At 39.4% G+C, this 16,505-nt stretch overlaps 3 protein-coding genes across 3 annotated transcripts; 1 reads left to right on the forward strand and 2 right to left on the reverse strand.

The window, feature by feature from the left end:
• The first annotated feature begins 217 nt into the window (after positions 1 to 217).
• Positions 218 to 1,155, forward strand: LOC121792313 (dirigent protein 16-like). The gene has a single exon (XM_042190209.1). It carries the CDS (start codon positions 223 to 225, stop codon positions 937 to 939), a length of 717 nt encoding a protein of 238 aa, XP_042046143.1. The 5' UTR covers positions 218 to 222; the 3' UTR covers positions 940 to 1,155.
• Positions 1,156 to 2,209: 1,054 nt separating this feature from the next.
• LOC121792317 (GTP-binding protein SAR1A-like) lies at positions 2,210 to 5,560 on the reverse strand. Its single transcript, XM_042190212.1, has 3 exons — positions 5,170 to 5,560; positions 4,411 to 4,542; positions 2,210 to 2,794 (listed from the first exon to the last, which is right to left on the reverse strand). Exons 1-3 carry the CDS (start codon positions 5,296 to 5,298, stop codon positions 2,474 to 2,476), a joined length of 582 nt encoding a protein of 193 aa, XP_042046146.1. The 5' UTR covers positions 5,299 to 5,560; the 3' UTR covers positions 2,210 to 2,473.
• Positions 5,561 to 6,390: 830 nt separating this feature from the next.
• On the reverse strand, positions 6,391 to 12,117 carry LOC121792318 (dihydrolipoyl dehydrogenase 2, chloroplastic-like). The gene is made up of 15 exons (XM_042190213.1): positions 11,690 to 12,117; positions 11,102 to 11,248; positions 10,728 to 10,862; positions 10,483 to 10,600; positions 10,215 to 10,339; positions 9,826 to 9,951; positions 9,648 to 9,728; positions 9,207 to 9,269; positions 9,053 to 9,127; positions 8,889 to 8,967; positions 8,708 to 8,808; positions 7,922 to 8,035; positions 7,590 to 7,703; positions 7,093 to 7,164; positions 6,391 to 6,683 (listed from the first exon to the last, which is right to left on the reverse strand). Exons 1-15 carry the CDS (start codon positions 11,993 to 11,995, stop codon positions 6,636 to 6,638), a joined length of 1,704 nt encoding a protein of 567 aa, XP_042046147.1. The 5' UTR covers positions 11,996 to 12,117; the 3' UTR covers positions 6,391 to 6,635.
• Positions 12,118 to 16,505: the final 4,388 nt, after the last annotated feature.

A 16,505-nucleotide genomic window follows, 5' to 3' on the forward strand; every position in this document is an offset into this window, starting at 1 on the left:
ATCTAAGCCTTGCTGGATTATGGATTAATGAAATACGCTTGTGGAGTAGCATTATATGGTTTTGTTGTGCCCTCCACACTTGCCATCGTATGTGATCCACTTAATTAAAGATTATACAACTACTCCATCTTACCAAAACTACAATTTTTTCTTTTATATAAGACGCAATTTTGAATCTCATTCTCATTCAAACTCATCATTTAATCCTTGCAAAGAAATAAAATGTCCAACAAATCAGCTATAGCTTTCCTGGTAACACTCTTGGCCGTGATGGCAAAGAGCGGCGCCGTGGCCCCGGTCCTGGAGCTGTACATGCACGACATCCTCGGCGGCAGCAACCCGACAGCGCGGCCCGTGACCGGGCTCCTCGGCAACATCTACAGCGGGCAAGTCCCCTTCGCCCGCCCCCTCGGCTTTCAGCCCCCCAAAAACGGCGTGGCCATCCCCAACGCCAACGGCGCCATCCCCACCATCAACGCCAACGGCATCCCCCTCGGCACCGGCCTCGCGGGGACGGCCTTCGCAGGAAACCCCAACAACAACAACAACATCAACACGGCCCAGCTGGGGCCGGACGGGCTGGGGCTGGGGTTCGGGACGATCACGGTGATCGATGACTACCTGACGGCAGCACCGGAGCTGGGGTCGCAGCAGGTGGGGAAGGCGCAGGGGGTGTACGTGGCGAGCTCGGCGGACGGGTCGACGGCGATGATGGCGTTCACGGCGATGATGGAGGGAGGGGAGTTTGGGGATACCATCAACTTCTTCGGGGTGTACAGGATCGGGAGCACGATGTCGAGGCTGTCCGTCACCGGGGGCAGTGGGAAGTTTAAGAACGCATGCGGTTTTGCGGAGGTGAGGTCGCTCATTCCGGCGGGGCAGCATGTTTCCGACGGGGTGCAGACGTTGCTCAGGATGACTGTGCATCTTACCTACTGATACCACATTGCATTGTTTATTTCTGTGTATGTTTGTATTGATGATTCTGGGTGATCGGTGTGTGTTTGTTTTGTGATTTCCCTTAAAGTCATGGGTAAAAAAATGGATGCGCTCTACCATCTGAGCTACATCCCCGCGGTGTATGTCTTCAAAACGTAAACACAAATGTAGCTGTTGCACCGCCTCCCAACCATGTCTCCACATTTATAAATTTATTTTGGGCACTGCAGATTTCAGAATATAACAAAGTTTACTACTAATATCTTCAACTTGAAAGATTAAATTCGGAGTATCTTAGTTAATAGTTATCTAATTGAAATTTTTTAAATGGGTTTTGAGTTTACATTCTTTATTTATTCGTATTATTTCTCAGAAGTCCATTAAAAATATACTCTGATCTAATAATCTCAATGAATGTTATAGATATTTTTAAATATTAATATATCAACTTATGTATAAACAATATCTATCAAGTAAATATTTCTTAATTCTTCTAATTTCAGTTTTCTAATTTAAATTGTCAATCTTATCATTCATATTCCAATTATATTTTTAATTTGTAAAAATTTGGGATGTTGCAGCAAAAGGACACTCTTTCCGTCTCACTATAAGTGTCGCGTATTTCTCTTTCTCTATATCATTTTTAAAAAATTCCATGAAAAAAAACGCTTCGCATATGGCAGGACGAAGGAAGTACGTTGTTTTCAAAATATCGATACTCGCATAATTTATTTAAATTAAAATATATATTTATAAAATAATTATATAAAATATTTATTATCTTATTCGACCCCACCATATTTAGTTTCTGGATCCGCCATAGTCTTCAAGCATCAGTATTATTACAAAATAATTTGGATATCTAATTAACTAGTTTAACTCTATTAAATACTCTTGTAGTTGTCGGGTCGGTTAATGAAAATTTAAGAATTATATACCCCAAACCATGAAACTTACAACTCTTACTACAAACACGTGTGTACTTTAATGAATTGAATATGGGGTACATAACACATAACTTTGACCATCTCCACACGTGTGTTTAGAACAGCTAAAGCCGAAAGTCTCCTAATGGGTGGTAGGGTTTGAACCCGCTCAACGAGATTTCTGGATTAAAGCCGAAAGTTTCATTTTTCTTTGGTTTGACAAAAGGTGTTTTTGAACCAGTAACCTCAAAGTCGCCACCCACAGCTTCGTAATGCCAATTGCGCTACGTCCCGTTGGTAAATCCTTTAGATATTAATTTACATAAAAACTCCATTCAGCAAAATTATTACTAACACCGGATAACATATATCAAGGCTCAACATAAAGTTCCAAAATCTTTATCAATTTAATCCTCCCGTCAGCTATAAATGCGTAATCATATGCTGACATTGAACAAGAAATGAATCAAAAAATTCAACCAATTTACCGATGGGGCAAATTTATCTAACAATCCTTTGAAGCAGACAAGAGCAGCAGCAAAAGGCAACTGCGCCGAATAAAGTCTAATAAGAGGCAACTGCGCCGAATAAAATGTATTGTCAGCCCTCTACTTGATATACTGAGAGACCCATTTGAAGCCATCTCCGTAGCCCATCTTGCGCACGATGCTGCACATGAACACCTCAATCGGACGAACGTTTGAATCAGAAAGGTTTACCTTGCCTTTGCCAGTAGTGATGCCGTTCAAACCCAAGCAGTAGCTCAACTCATCCTCAGATGCAGCATAAGGAATGTCGATCTTGTTGCCCAATATCAAGAATGGAACACTTGCCAAAGCATCGTCAGAAAGAAGAGCATCCAGCTCTTTCTTCGACTCTGCAAACCTCTCCTTGTCATAAGCATCCACCAAGTAAACAACAGCATCCACCTTCTCATCCAAAAGACATAATTAGCTACCACAGACACATCGATTCGAACATCGAGTTGCATTATGTGATACTAAAACATAGTTGAACCATATAAAGCCACATGGATTTTATAAAAGTGAAGGGAAAAACATAGTAGTATAACAAAGTTGGTGAGTTGATCAACTTTTGGTAAGATTTTTTTGAGCTTATTGCTATAGGAAGTAAAAACGTTCAGTCACTCAACTTTTCTCCAAATTATTAATATACTTAAAGTTGCATCCTTAACCTCTTTGTTGCAGTATCATTTTTTATTTTCAAATTTTGATAGGATTGAAAACTTCGTATTAGTGCATCTGACCAGTCTAGAACAGTTAGTAAACTTTGGGTCCTTTTTAAACACATAACGTGTAACAACTTCCTTGAGATAAAGATCAATCACAGAAAATTTTAAATTTAGTAAGAAACAAATTAATTCCAGGAAAAGCTGAAAATTTCAATCAACTAATCCATCAGCAACAAAAAATATTGGTCGATACCAACCATTATAACAAGTATGTGACCATAGTTCATTCTCAGGTTCTTGAGGTTTTTCCTATTTCAACTTAAAAGTACTTAAAACTCATCATTTACTACTTTTTTTTCCTTCAAGATAATGTCCATAATAATTATGAAGAGTTCAGTTAAAGTATAATTGTAACATCTTAGAGCAATCAAAATACTTTAATCAAGCTGCCATTTTTCAGTTGAGCATCCGTCAAATTAAATAAACAAGCAACAAGATTTGTCTGGGACTTGGAGGACAATCTTAGAATTTACAAATAGTAAGGTAAATCCTTGTATCACAAGAAGGATTAGCTTATGGCTGAGACCCCAAACAAGATATTATCCAGGGAGTGTGCTCTTGTGAAGTAAATAAGCTTCTTTTCCGCTTTGAAATCCGATTTGTATATACAAGCACAGTATATCAGAAAATTTTTAACTGCTTAAGCACATAAGAGGAGAAGAAATCACATTTCTAGCTTCCTTGATAAGGTAGAATCAACGTCTAACCGACGAACATCACCGAGACTTACTAGAAAATGATTAATGTAATTACATGACAAGAAAGCTGAATGTGATGCTCTATGAGTTGAGATACAAACTTATTTGTGAAGGGTCCAGCATTACAACTTCACCCAGGTCACACTGTCAAATATTTTAAGAATAATTGCATCTATCGAGAATCAATTACCAAGAAATCCGAATCATTGATCCATAAATTTACTATACACAGAAAACACCAATAGAAGAAGGAAATTATCTTTAAAATCATGAAGAATAGGAGCTCACGAAAACATGTCACAGCAAAACAATAATCCATCAAAGAACACAAGACTGAAAGGAAAAAATTGGACACATGGTAAGCTATGACACCAGACAAAAATTGTGAACAGTTGACAAATAACTAAAGAAACATTTGACAACTAACAATAGGAACAATTGACGAAGAACAACAGAATTCATCACTGGGATGATGATGATGATGGATAAAGGTTATTCTTTGGCATAATTATCTTTGAAAGAACAAAAGAAACTTTCATCGCTGGGATGATGATGATAGATATAAAGATAGATAGAAGTTTTGGAAAGATCATACCTTGGCATAATAATCTTTCCACACTCTGCGTGCAATTTGATGACCACCCAAATCAAACGCCTTAAACTTGATATTACCAATACTAAGCTCCTCTGATGTTGGATGCTGAGTTGGCTGATGCTGTACCAATCTCTGCTCATGTTTAACACCATGAGAATTTCAGTTTACTTCCAAAGTCAGAAAAATGGCAGGTAAAACTCAACTTTGATCACACTGATATATTCCACTTCACAATGAACATTTTAGATTAAGACGGACACCAAGCAAAACAGGAAAACAATTCTCCATGAAAGCAATAGCAGGAAAAAATTATGAGCTAAGCAATTTAATTTTAGTCACACATCTGCAACTTGTAATGGAAATTTAGCTGAATGCAGTTTCAGAGGGTCGTCCCACATCTGTTTTACAATGTTGGTCCCAGTACTGCACTTCCAGATAAATGATTTAATTTAACTATCTTTGGGAAGGAATGCGATTTATGGATAATACGCAACAGTTAAAGTTGAAAATCTAAATCTGCCAAAACAAAAACAGAAATGAACTTAAATACAAAATGTTCGATTTCGTTTTTAAAAAGTCAATGATAAAAAAAATCGCTCATCATCTGATCTGTATTGATTCACCAAAATCTGTAATTTCGCAAAAATATCATCGAACAAGGACTCATTTCAATTCTAAACGCTAAAGGATAAAAAACAGCAAACGCCAGAATCATAATCCCAATCAAACAAATCAAACTAAAACGGAAATGAAGGACACCTCGTCTTTTAGCATATGCAGGAGGGTGGTTTTGCCCGCATTATCAAGCCCTAAAAAGAGAATCTTCCCCTCTTTCTGCCACAAACCGAGCGATGCGAGCACTCCATAAAACCAATCGAACAAGAACATCTTCGGATCTTTTTAGAGCAGGCGAGTTCGCAGCTGTATACTGACGGATTGATCAACTAACTCCGATCGAAGAATTAAAACAAAATAGTCGATCTGCAAACAAAGAACTGCTCGCAATCTCCCGATTGTGTAAACGCCCGCACTTCAATTTCCCATGGAGAGAGAAAAAATGTTGCGCTGTATCAATAATTACCGAATTAGGAGAGAGTGAATGAGAGATGGTTTTTAGATTCAAAATCTTAATTTATTTGGTTAGGCGGCGCCATGATTGTTGCCCACTTTTTTCTTTTTCTTGATACAGCATTTCTTTTTGTTTTATTTGAGGGCATCAACTGTGAATCGAATTCAGCTAAATTCCATTTTGTCACATTAATATGTTATATTTAGTCATTATAACTGTAATGTTGTGACAAATTTTCAGATCTATTTAAGCTATACTTCATTTTCTTATATTTAGTAGTATTAAGTTTCAATTTTACATACTTTATTTAAATTGTAATAATATTTATAAAAAATAATAGAAAACCAAAAATTAAATTGGTTACAATTATTACCTAGTCACATATACTACATTTTTTATACTACTTTTCAATTATACCTACATATTTTTATTCGTGTTACTATGTGGTTAACTCCACGACACTTTACTATCATTAATTTTAATGAAATTAAATAATGCTTTGTTAATATATTTATATATTATTCATTGAGTAAAAAATTACACAACTTAAAAGTTGAAATCTATCGTTATTATTCTAATAATAATTGTTTTTTAGATTCCACAGTACTATAATTTGGTTTAGGTAAAGCCAGTTAAACCTATTAGTTCATTAATTAAATAAACCCGTTTAATTAAGTGACACAATTAAAGGATGTGGGTAAGAGTGTCATTTTATGGTAGTTTAGTAATACTACTTTAGTTGGAAAACAAAACATGTGATATTGTTTTCCTAACCCACAAATCAAAGAAATAAAATTCATTTACTAGTATTTTGTCCGACTTCAATCTCTTACCAACCACATGACTCGCCTAATAGTCAGAACACGAGAGGAAAATTTGTATCGGAAATTGAAAATTCCATGCAACACAAATGGATGAATCATCTTATTTGATTGATAAATCGAGTTCCACAAATTCATAGTAACTAAAATGTTTGTATACAGATCCAAAACTTTTATCATAGCACCTTCATAGGCACTACTATTAGAGACTCCAGTAAAATTGAAAACAATCCCAAAATACGTAAGAGAATCCGTTTTAGCATTTCCTCCATGATCGACAGCTTCAAAACCTTGAGAAGTCACGTATTCTAATAAATTACAACAACCCAAGAAACCTAAACGGGGACTGGCTCAGCAACTGTTTTAGAGGCACTGAGTTTAACCTGCAGTTACAAAAGCAAGTGGAAGTATGATTATTCTCCGAAGAAGATATTTACGATGAGACTTTGACCCTCAACGAAGATGTACCATCAATTTATGGCAATCAGTGTCTATTCTTTAAGCAGATTATCTTAATGGAGAACAGTAGTCATCTAATGTACCATTGAAAAATCAGAGAGGGCTTCGGTTCAGGAGTTAAGAATGGTTTCCCTTTTACCTGCAGTTTATGTTTGCAAGTGCATGAGGAGTCTCACTAGCTAGTGGGGTAGTATTTTGTTACAGGGTAGGAACTTATGTTTAGCTAAGAATGGTTTTCCTATGCATCTGTGTGATGTTGGCTATCATAAAAAGAATTATACAGCACAGACCTCCTGTCCACAAATTTATAAAGCAGAGAAACCAAAGGGTTACCTTTGCTGATTTAAAGAGTTCATCCAGCACTTCAGACAAGGTTGGATGTGCATGCACAGCAAATTTTATGTCCTGCAACGTACAAAGTAAACAGCTGACACTAAAGGAAGATAATTCAAAATGAATCTGTTTCGCAATAATTTAATTTGTTCTTGGTGTGGTTGGAAGCAAACAATGGACATAGTTTAGTTGTCAACCTTTTCTGGTGATCATACACCTCATTGCAGAAAAAGTAAATTTTCAAGGAAGGCTCAATACAATCAAATAAAGTATTAACCATGATTAGTTATGAAATGAGGAGTTTGAAAATATAATCAATAGTAAACTTTGCACAAAGCCATCAAGTAGGTGGATTTTCTGTACTTCATTTTATTTTATCCTATTTTCCAACTGTAAGACATTTTCTTGCTTTCCCGGCTACAGTTTTACGCATTTGGCATCTTACCTACAAGGCTCTTTATAAAGAGTAGTAGGTTGCATTTTATAGTTAAATATACCTGTATACGTGTTCCCATAGCAATGGCATTAGATGCCTCGTGTATGAGATCTGCAGCATGTAATCCAAAGATATGAACCCCAAGGATCTCACCGTTGTCAGGCCTGTATATCAACTGTAAAGGAAATGTAGAGTTCACTATCAATTTTCTTAATCAAACTCATACAGAGAACGAGGATACTTTGTAACTTAACAAAAGATTCTTCTTAATAAGTGTATCACATAGAGGGTAGTATTTGTGATTTGTTGATCTGTTTACCAACAATTATACTGAGCTTAGACAAGAATCAAATGAACTAAAACTGAAGAAACTTATAATGAATTACGTATTACCTTGGCCATTCCTTCTCCTTCGTTTTCAGCAAGGGCTTTTGTGTTCGCTTTGAAACTTGTTTTGGCAATGCTTACTTCAAATCCTTCCTTCTCAGCCTTTTCTCTTGCTTGAGGCTGAAAAGGCAACAATCAATATTTGTTTTCTTTTATATCATGCTTTCGAGGAATTATGTCAACATCCACTGCGATACACTCAGGAGAAAGAAATACTTCTTTCTTAATAGAATAATCCGCCCATGAAAACATGTCCCATTTTGCCATTTCGGGATATCCGTGATCCAAATTCTCATTTGCTTTTTTCCATTTTAGGTAAGTGGACCCACCATTCAACTAAATCATCACACTCACATTCTATTATAAAATCAATATATAAAATTGTTGGGGGGGGGGGTCCACATCCTACTAACTCATTTCTCCATTTTTCTTCACAAAATCAACAATTTCTTAAAACTCATGCCAAGTCAAAATGCGACTATAAATGGCAGATAGAGATTTACCTCTTATTATGTCACTATTACACCTAAAACTACTCTCTTTTAGCCTATCCAGATTCACATTATATTACACCAGCAATCAGTCGGGCCACTCTTTGCACAAAAAAAAATCATGGAGCATTACTGAAATTGACTAGTATCACCCTTTACATAATATGCACTCCCTGAGTTAAAGAAACAAAAGGTACGTGAATGACTAGGAGCTAGGTAGTGTACTGCTATATTCTGCAGGATCTGAAAACCAAGTACACTGACTAAATCACTAAAAGCAATTTGAGATGGTAAGACATACCTCAGTCAATCCTACCATACTGATTTCTGGATGGGTGAAACATGCTGCTGGAATGCTTAAATGGTTCAGGACATGGTCGTTCCCTGTAACTTGCTCAACAACTGAGACCAATTCCAGAGGTTACTGACTGCTATAAATGATGGGCAAATTAAATTGCTGAAGTTTCATATGAAATTTATACCAGATATTCCTTGTGCACTTGCTGCATGGGCAAGCATCATTTTCCCATTAGCATCCCCAATGCAATACAAATGGGGAACCTAACAAGCAGAACTCAGGGTGAATAAGGCACATCATAAATACTTTTGAACATAAAAAATAAGAAAAATGAAACTGCAGACTCACCAACTTCCCATTTGCATCAATAACTCTCATGCGCTCATCAACAGGGACAAATCCACGTTGTGTTTGAACATTAATCTGGATTTCGAAGTAAATATAATTTAAAATATTAGCTTTTATATTTTAATTCATTTTTGCAATGGCCAATTTGACTAACATTTTCCAAACCAAGTCCTTTAGTGAATGGGGCCCTTCCAGTTGCAATAAGTGCAGCATCTACCTGCAGGTACTCATGAATATTACGTCACACTTTCAATTCCAAATAGCAGGAGTGACACAACAGATAGAGAAGACTAAAACTGAACAAACAAGCACTGGCATACAGTACTTTTCAATTTTTCAAGTTCAATTATATCAAGTGAGAGAACAATCTAAAAGATTAAATGGGAGATAAGGGGATTTAACACTTCAGAGAATAATTTGCAATATATGACATATAATGTTTCTTCCTTTACGTCCCTTTTCTCAGCTTACCAAGTATAATAATAATTTAACTCAGCAGCATTAAATTGTTACTAAGGAAATTCAAGTGCAGAAGGTTAGAATTTATATAAGATTTACATGCCCAGATCCCCTGAGATAGATTTCTGAACATTACCTCCAGAGTTTCCTTTGGCTCCTTTGTCTTTGCATCAATGAGCTCTATTTGTACTGGCTTTCCATCTTTTGCAGGAGTGATCTGTACAACGAGTCAACTTCATAAAAATTGAGCATGGATGTATGAATTATTTTATTTGTCTGTACATAAAAGTAGAAAATTTTTACTGGCAAGCCACCTTGCTAGCAAATACACCAGTGTAAGAATCAATCTTGCGAGGATTAACGAGAACTCGCTGAGCTAATTTCCCAATCTCAGGATCAAAACCTGGCATGATTTGATCCAAAGCTTCAACAAAAGTAACCTGTGCAATTCAGCAAATGAGATCATCAATGTATTTAAAGCATGCAAATAACCATAAGAATAGGTGTAAAAGAGACCGCTGAATAGGTCTACGCTTAGGCACAGTATATGATCAGGATTGGTGGTCAGGACTCAGGGGAAGTAGAATTATCAAGAAGCTGTAAAAAAGAAATCTACTGCCCTAACCAGAAAAATCTAACAGTCTAACACTACTATTATAAACAGTCCAGATACTAAATAATAGGGAAGATTAAACTATCACACCTCACTTCCAAGTGCTGTATACACATCACTAAACTCAAGCCCAATGTAGCCACTTCCAACAATAGCTATCCACTGGGGAACAAATTCCAGTTTAAGAGCATGGTCACTGGTAATTACTGTCTTGCCTGCAGTCAATCAACATCAAGCATGGAATGACTAGTGATCAGCACAAATCATCAGCCTAGGATAAGTGAAACAGTGGAAAATCTGGCAAAATAGCTTGAAAATTAAGATAAAGAGCAACTATAAAGAGCAGAAAAGCACTTACCATCAACTTCAATTCCCTTGGGAACTAAAGGAACAGAACCAGTGGCAACTATTATGTCTTTTGCAGTTATAATCTTGTCTCCAGAATCTCCTTTTCCAAATTTCAACTTTTGTGGACCCTGAATATCATTTGAGTATAGACATTTTAATGCAGATAATATAATATAGTTTCTATCAGTTATAAACTATATAGAATTTCTAAATATACATGACTAGGATCTCCTGGGATTGAATATGTGGACTTACCAAAATTGTACCAAATCCTGTCAATATATCGACACCAAGAGCTTTCATTGAGTTGGTTAGGTTGCCTCTGATCTTTGAGGCCAAATTGTTTGCATGGTCAGCAACTTTCTGTCTATCATATCCAGCCGCTCCAACCTATATTATTAAGACGAAATGATGATGAGAAGTTCGTGAAACATGGCCCAGAAGGGAGAGAACCTTGAACAGAAAAACTTACATCTATACCTCTCATGTTACGCAGATTACATAAAATCTAAGGATGCACTAACTAGATATTCAAATTTGAATGCAACATTCACAAGGGAATTAAGGGTTATTACAGTAAATTTAAGATCATTTTGCACACATTTCAGTGTTACAAAAAAAAGAAATACCTGCAAACCAAAAGACTTCATATGTTGTTCGTTTTGAAGCTCTCGCATGCGACCACTGACAGCAAGAAGTGCTTTAGAGGGAACGCATCCTCTATTGACACATGTTCCTCCAACTACATCCCCTTCAATGATAGCAGTTTTCAAGCCCTACAATTCATATAAGTTCGAGATTATTGTCCAATAACCAGAATATTGCAGTGATTCATGATACAAATAATGGAAGAAGTTATCATATTCAAGATGGATATGCTGGAATTGGCTATATCTGCCTACTTAACAGAACCAATTAGTTCATGTGGAAATCGAACAAAAGAATTTGGTTTGAATCAAAAACACAAAAGGCAGAATTAATCTGATGGAAAAAAAAAATAATTTACACACTCGCTCTTTTCCGCATATATGTATGCATATTGGCCATCAAACAGAGAAAGATAACCCGTTTTTAGTTTATTTTATCAAATTTTCCACCAAACGACATTGCATATACTGATATTGAATTAAACCGCAGGCAAACCAAAAAAGACGCAGCAGCAGAAACCAAAAGGAAATCTGAAACAGAGCGAAGCTATCGCAAACAAGTAAGTTCACCTTCTCAACAGCATGAAGCGCGGCGCCATGGCCGCCAACTCCAGCTCCAATAATCACGAGATCGTAGTCGAAGGCATTGGACGAGGGCGCGCCGTTGCCTTTCAAGGCCGCGAAAACAGCATTCAAATTGGAATGCTGGGAACGCGAATTTAAGGTAGTCAAGCGCAAGGAAGTTGCGCCAGGGGAGGCGTCAGGGCAGAATGCCTCTTTCCGGAGGCCGCAGAAGCGGAGCGAGCGCGGACAGGCGGCGGAGGATCGGGGGATCGTGGAGGGAGAAGAAAGGGAAATAGAAATGGCGGACTGCATTTTTGGAGAAGGAGATGTATACGCAGTGTGTGAAGGAGACGGAGGGGTGGTTTTAATGGGGGAAGGTTGAGTGAGGCAGCTTTGGGAGATCCGTTGAGGTTGAGGGGTGGCGGAGTTTACTAAGAGTCAAGCTCAACTAATCCAACCAATATGAATCCCGGCGACGACACCAATAGTTCTAGTTCCTCTGATGAGTCCAGTAATAGCATAGATATAGCATTAAATGCAGTCGTTGAAACGGCGATGACGCATTGCTATGCGTTGATGCAGCGCCAGGCGGCAGCGGCAGCGGCCTCTGAGCAAGTCCATAGACCTATTCGACATAGGTCGTATATCCGACGCGACCACGCGGAAGCTCACACACGTCTGGTTGAAGACTACTTTGCCGATCAACCGCGATGGGGCCCGGCTGTTTTTCGGCGCCGATTTAGAATGTCGCGGTACCTGTTTCTCAGCATCTAGTTTGGCCGGCGCGTCGACCGAGCCACCCGATAGAGGGTTACCGTTAGGCTTCAACGAGGTTCTATCTAGACAGGCCTCAATGCGCAACCAACAGGATCATGCGCAGCTCATGAACGACATGATCGAAGAAGTGTGGGCTCGCAACCGCCGTTGTTGAGTTCGCGTTTTTTTAATTCGCATTGTAATGTATTAATTTTTATTCAATGAAATGAAGTTTTTGAAATTCGTATTTTAATGTATTAATTTTGTTAAATTCGTATGAGTTTTGTAATAAATATTAAAAAAATGATGATGTGGCGCGCCATAGGGCGCGCCTTAGGGCGCGTCTTAGGGCGCCCCACTGCAGGTGAGGAGGTAGGAGGATAAAACTGCTGACGTGGCGCGCCATAGGGCGCGCCTTAGGGCGCGCCTTAGGGCGCCCCATTGCTAATGCCCTAAGCAGCTTTTTCAATTTTTACATTCTTTTCTATTTATTTTATGTCCGCAAAATATCTTAAAAGCATTAGTACTTGGCGTAATTCCCAAAAATACATTCTGTCATGTCATACGTACTTTCTAGTGCACTGTCATATCATAAGGAATTCCCACTGCACAGTAGCGGACATCCCCAAGGACTTCCCATAATTAAAAAAATTCACAAATTCATAAATTAAACAATTTACGGAAGTAAGAAATTTACGGAATTAAATAGTCGACACGAATACGGAGAAAATGCAACCACTTTATTTAAAAAAAACATACTTCATTATAAAAAAATACATAATTACTAAAAAAATTACATTATTAAAATAAAAACCGGCTTCTCACTCCTCGGATTCCCCGTCGCCGTCCCCGCCGCCGCCACCCCCCTCGTCGTCACCGTCCGACATGTCCCCGAACCCCAAATCGCGCTTGTAATGGGGGTCGGTTGATTTGCGCCATTCAACCATTGCACGTAAAAAGGTTTCATGTGCCGCGATGCGGGCTATTGAGGGGTTCTCGGGACTTTTTCACTGCGGGTGCTGCCGATTGGGCGTCGGCGGATCCGATGGTGCTTCCTCTCGCCATCCGCGCCGCGGACTTTTGCCCAACCGGGCGACGGCGGTGGGCCGACGATGTGGGTGTCGGGAACTCTGCCTCGGCGGGGGGAGTTCCGCGGAACCGGCACTACTACTGTACTCTCCGAAGTCGCTGATCTTCGTCCGCTTCGGCCAGCCAGATTAACACCCGCAGTGAACTTGGCCGAAGACTGCACTACAAGATACATCGCCCAATATTTGAATTCCCCGAAGCCCAACTGAGTGTCGGGGAACTGCTGATGAGACAGGAGCTTCATATCCCCGAAGCCCAACTGAGTTGCCGAGCGGAGGTTGTTTGTGTAAATACCGGCAAATCGGCTGAGCTGCCTCTTCAGCCGATCCCACTGTTTCCGGCATTGCTCTCCGTTGTGAGGCTTCTCCCTGGCGGTTTGAACTGGAGGTAGCTTTGGCTAATGCGCCACCACATCTGGTCGATGTGTTGGTTCGCCCCGACGTAAGGATCCTCCACTACACTGATCCACGCCTTCGCCAGCGCGACGCACTCGTCTATGATCCAGACGGTCCTCCTGTTCCCGCTGGATCCCTCCCCTACCTCAGCGCCCCCCTCCTCACCACCGTACATCGGGACGCCCCGTCCCCTGCCCCTCATTCGCCCTGTCCTCCCCCTCCTCACTGTCGCCGGTGGTGTGTCGGTGGGAGAATCCCGGATCGGAGAAAGCTCCAACTCCTCGAGCGAGAACGTGTCATTGCCAGTGAACTAAGTCTCGAGAGGAGAACTCGCCGGGTTGTCCGTCGACAGTAAATCCATATAGGGCCGATAGACGTTGTCCACCGGCGATTGGGGGACCCCCTGCCTACTCCCCCCACAGCGACATGCGATCCCTGCATCATCCAGGGCATCATCATCCCCGGCATTTGGGGCATCATTTCGGGCATCATTCCCGACATTCCGGGCATCATCCCCGGCATTCCGGCACTCGCCCCGGGCATCTGGGGCATCATCCCATACCACTGTGGGTACATGTTGTAGTACCCGGGCATCATTTCCGATGGCATTTGAGATTAGGGCATCATCCCCGGCATTCCGGCACTCCCGTCAATGGGAAAATAAGGCGTCGGTGACTCGCTAGTGGCGGGGGAATCGCTATCGTGGTGCTCCATTGTTCTTCGAAAGAAAGGTATTTTTAGAGAGAGAGATACTTGTTAATACAAGTGGTGCGAATGAAATGAAGTTCAACGGGACGTATTTATAGAAATTTTAAAAATATATTTAATGCAATAAACGGGAATTCCGCGCGGACATCCGTGGGAGTCAACGCAATGGCGGACGTCCGCGCGGCGTCGCGACGGAATTCCGCGTAAACGCCGCGGAACTGCGGTGTCCTCGGCGGAATTCCGTATCCATGCCTATCATGCACAATGGCGGACGCCCGCCGCAGAATTCCTGCACGCCAATCGGAATTCCGCCGGGACGGACGCCATTGCTGATGTGTGATCATAAATTAAATCAGAACCAAAATTCAGATCATAAATCACAATTATTCCAAAAATTAGTTACTACTTACTAGTTTACTAGCAATATACTGCAGTAGTGTTGAATATTCGCGATTAAGCTAAAACATCAGTTCGCGAATGAATATCATGCATGAATAAGTCCAAGTTAGTTTCAACCAAATCCAACTATATTTCCAAAAAACAATAATTTGAATGAATAGCCTTTAGATAATTGAGTTCTACAATAACAATCTTTAATGAATTTTAATATCGTGGTCCAAGGATAGTTCTTAAATAAACTGGTAATCATTTTTCAAATGTTTCTAGTATTATTTTAAGATATTGTTATCCGTTTCTTTTGATTTTCCTTTAATTTAAAAGTTTGTTTAGTTGTCAAGGAAAATAATATTAATAGATATTATGATTTCTTCATATATATATATATATAGAGTAGTGATCAATGTATAACTAATCTTAAGTGTATAACTATAGAACAAATCTCAGCCACACATCTTAATGGAACAAATATTATTTATTTTAATTATAGAAAATATGTTGAGGGTAATTTTGGAAATTGCTTTCTTAATTTAAATCTGCGATCAAAACATGCAAATCTGCGATCAAATTACTCCACAATCTGACCGCCACCGTGTGCCGATCTCTGACTGCCAACGTGATGCGTCGGAGGCGCTTCGGCAGAGAAACGTGGAGCTAGAGAGGGAGCTCCGGAGCAGCCTGGAGGAGGAGTTGCGGATTTTAATGCATCATCAGCAGCAATGCCGGCGCCAGTTCCGCGGTCGCCGTGGCACTCGCCGGTGCCCGATAACTGCGATGCCTTGCAGCGGTAGGGTGGAAATTGGCGCAGTTAGCTAAACAATAGGCATGGAGTTCGAATTCTGTGGATTTGTAACGAATTTGCTGGCCGATCTCGATGCGGAGATGCTGGAAATTAGGGCGGGCGATGATGAAGAGATGATGTTTTTTTTTTGGTTAGTTTAAAGTTGATTCATAAAATTCACAAAAGGCAGTGAGTTTTGATTGCCCTGAGTTTGAGGCATTCGTGTTTATTTGCATTAGTTTTGATTATGTATGAAATGAAGGCAATCAATTATTATATGTGAATTGTGATTACTTCAATTTAGATTAAATGATTTCTACAGATTTATTTATATAATATAAAAGAATTATTATTTAAAAGAAAGAAAGAAAAACCAAGCTTCACTCTTGTTTACAAAACACATCACTCTTATTCTGATTTTACTTCACTCTTGTTCACAAAACACATCACTCTTATTCTGATTTTACTTCACTCTTGTTCAGAAAACACTTCACTCTTGTTCAGAAAACACTTCACTCTTGTTCACAAAACACATCACTCTTATTCTGATTTTACTTCACTCTTGTTCACAAAACACATCACTCTTATTCTGATTTTACTTCACTCTTGTTTACAAAACACTTCACTCTTGTTCAGAAAACACTTCACTCTTGTTCACAAAACACATCACTCTTATTCTGATTTTACTTCACTCTTG

The sequence above is a fragment of the Salvia splendens genome, chromosome 2 (assembly GCF_004379255.2).
Source record: "Salvia splendens isolate huo1 chromosome 2, SspV2, whole genome shotgun sequence".
In the NCBI taxonomy this organism is placed as follows: Eukaryota; Viridiplantae; Streptophyta; class Magnoliopsida; order Lamiales; family Lamiaceae; genus Salvia; species Salvia splendens.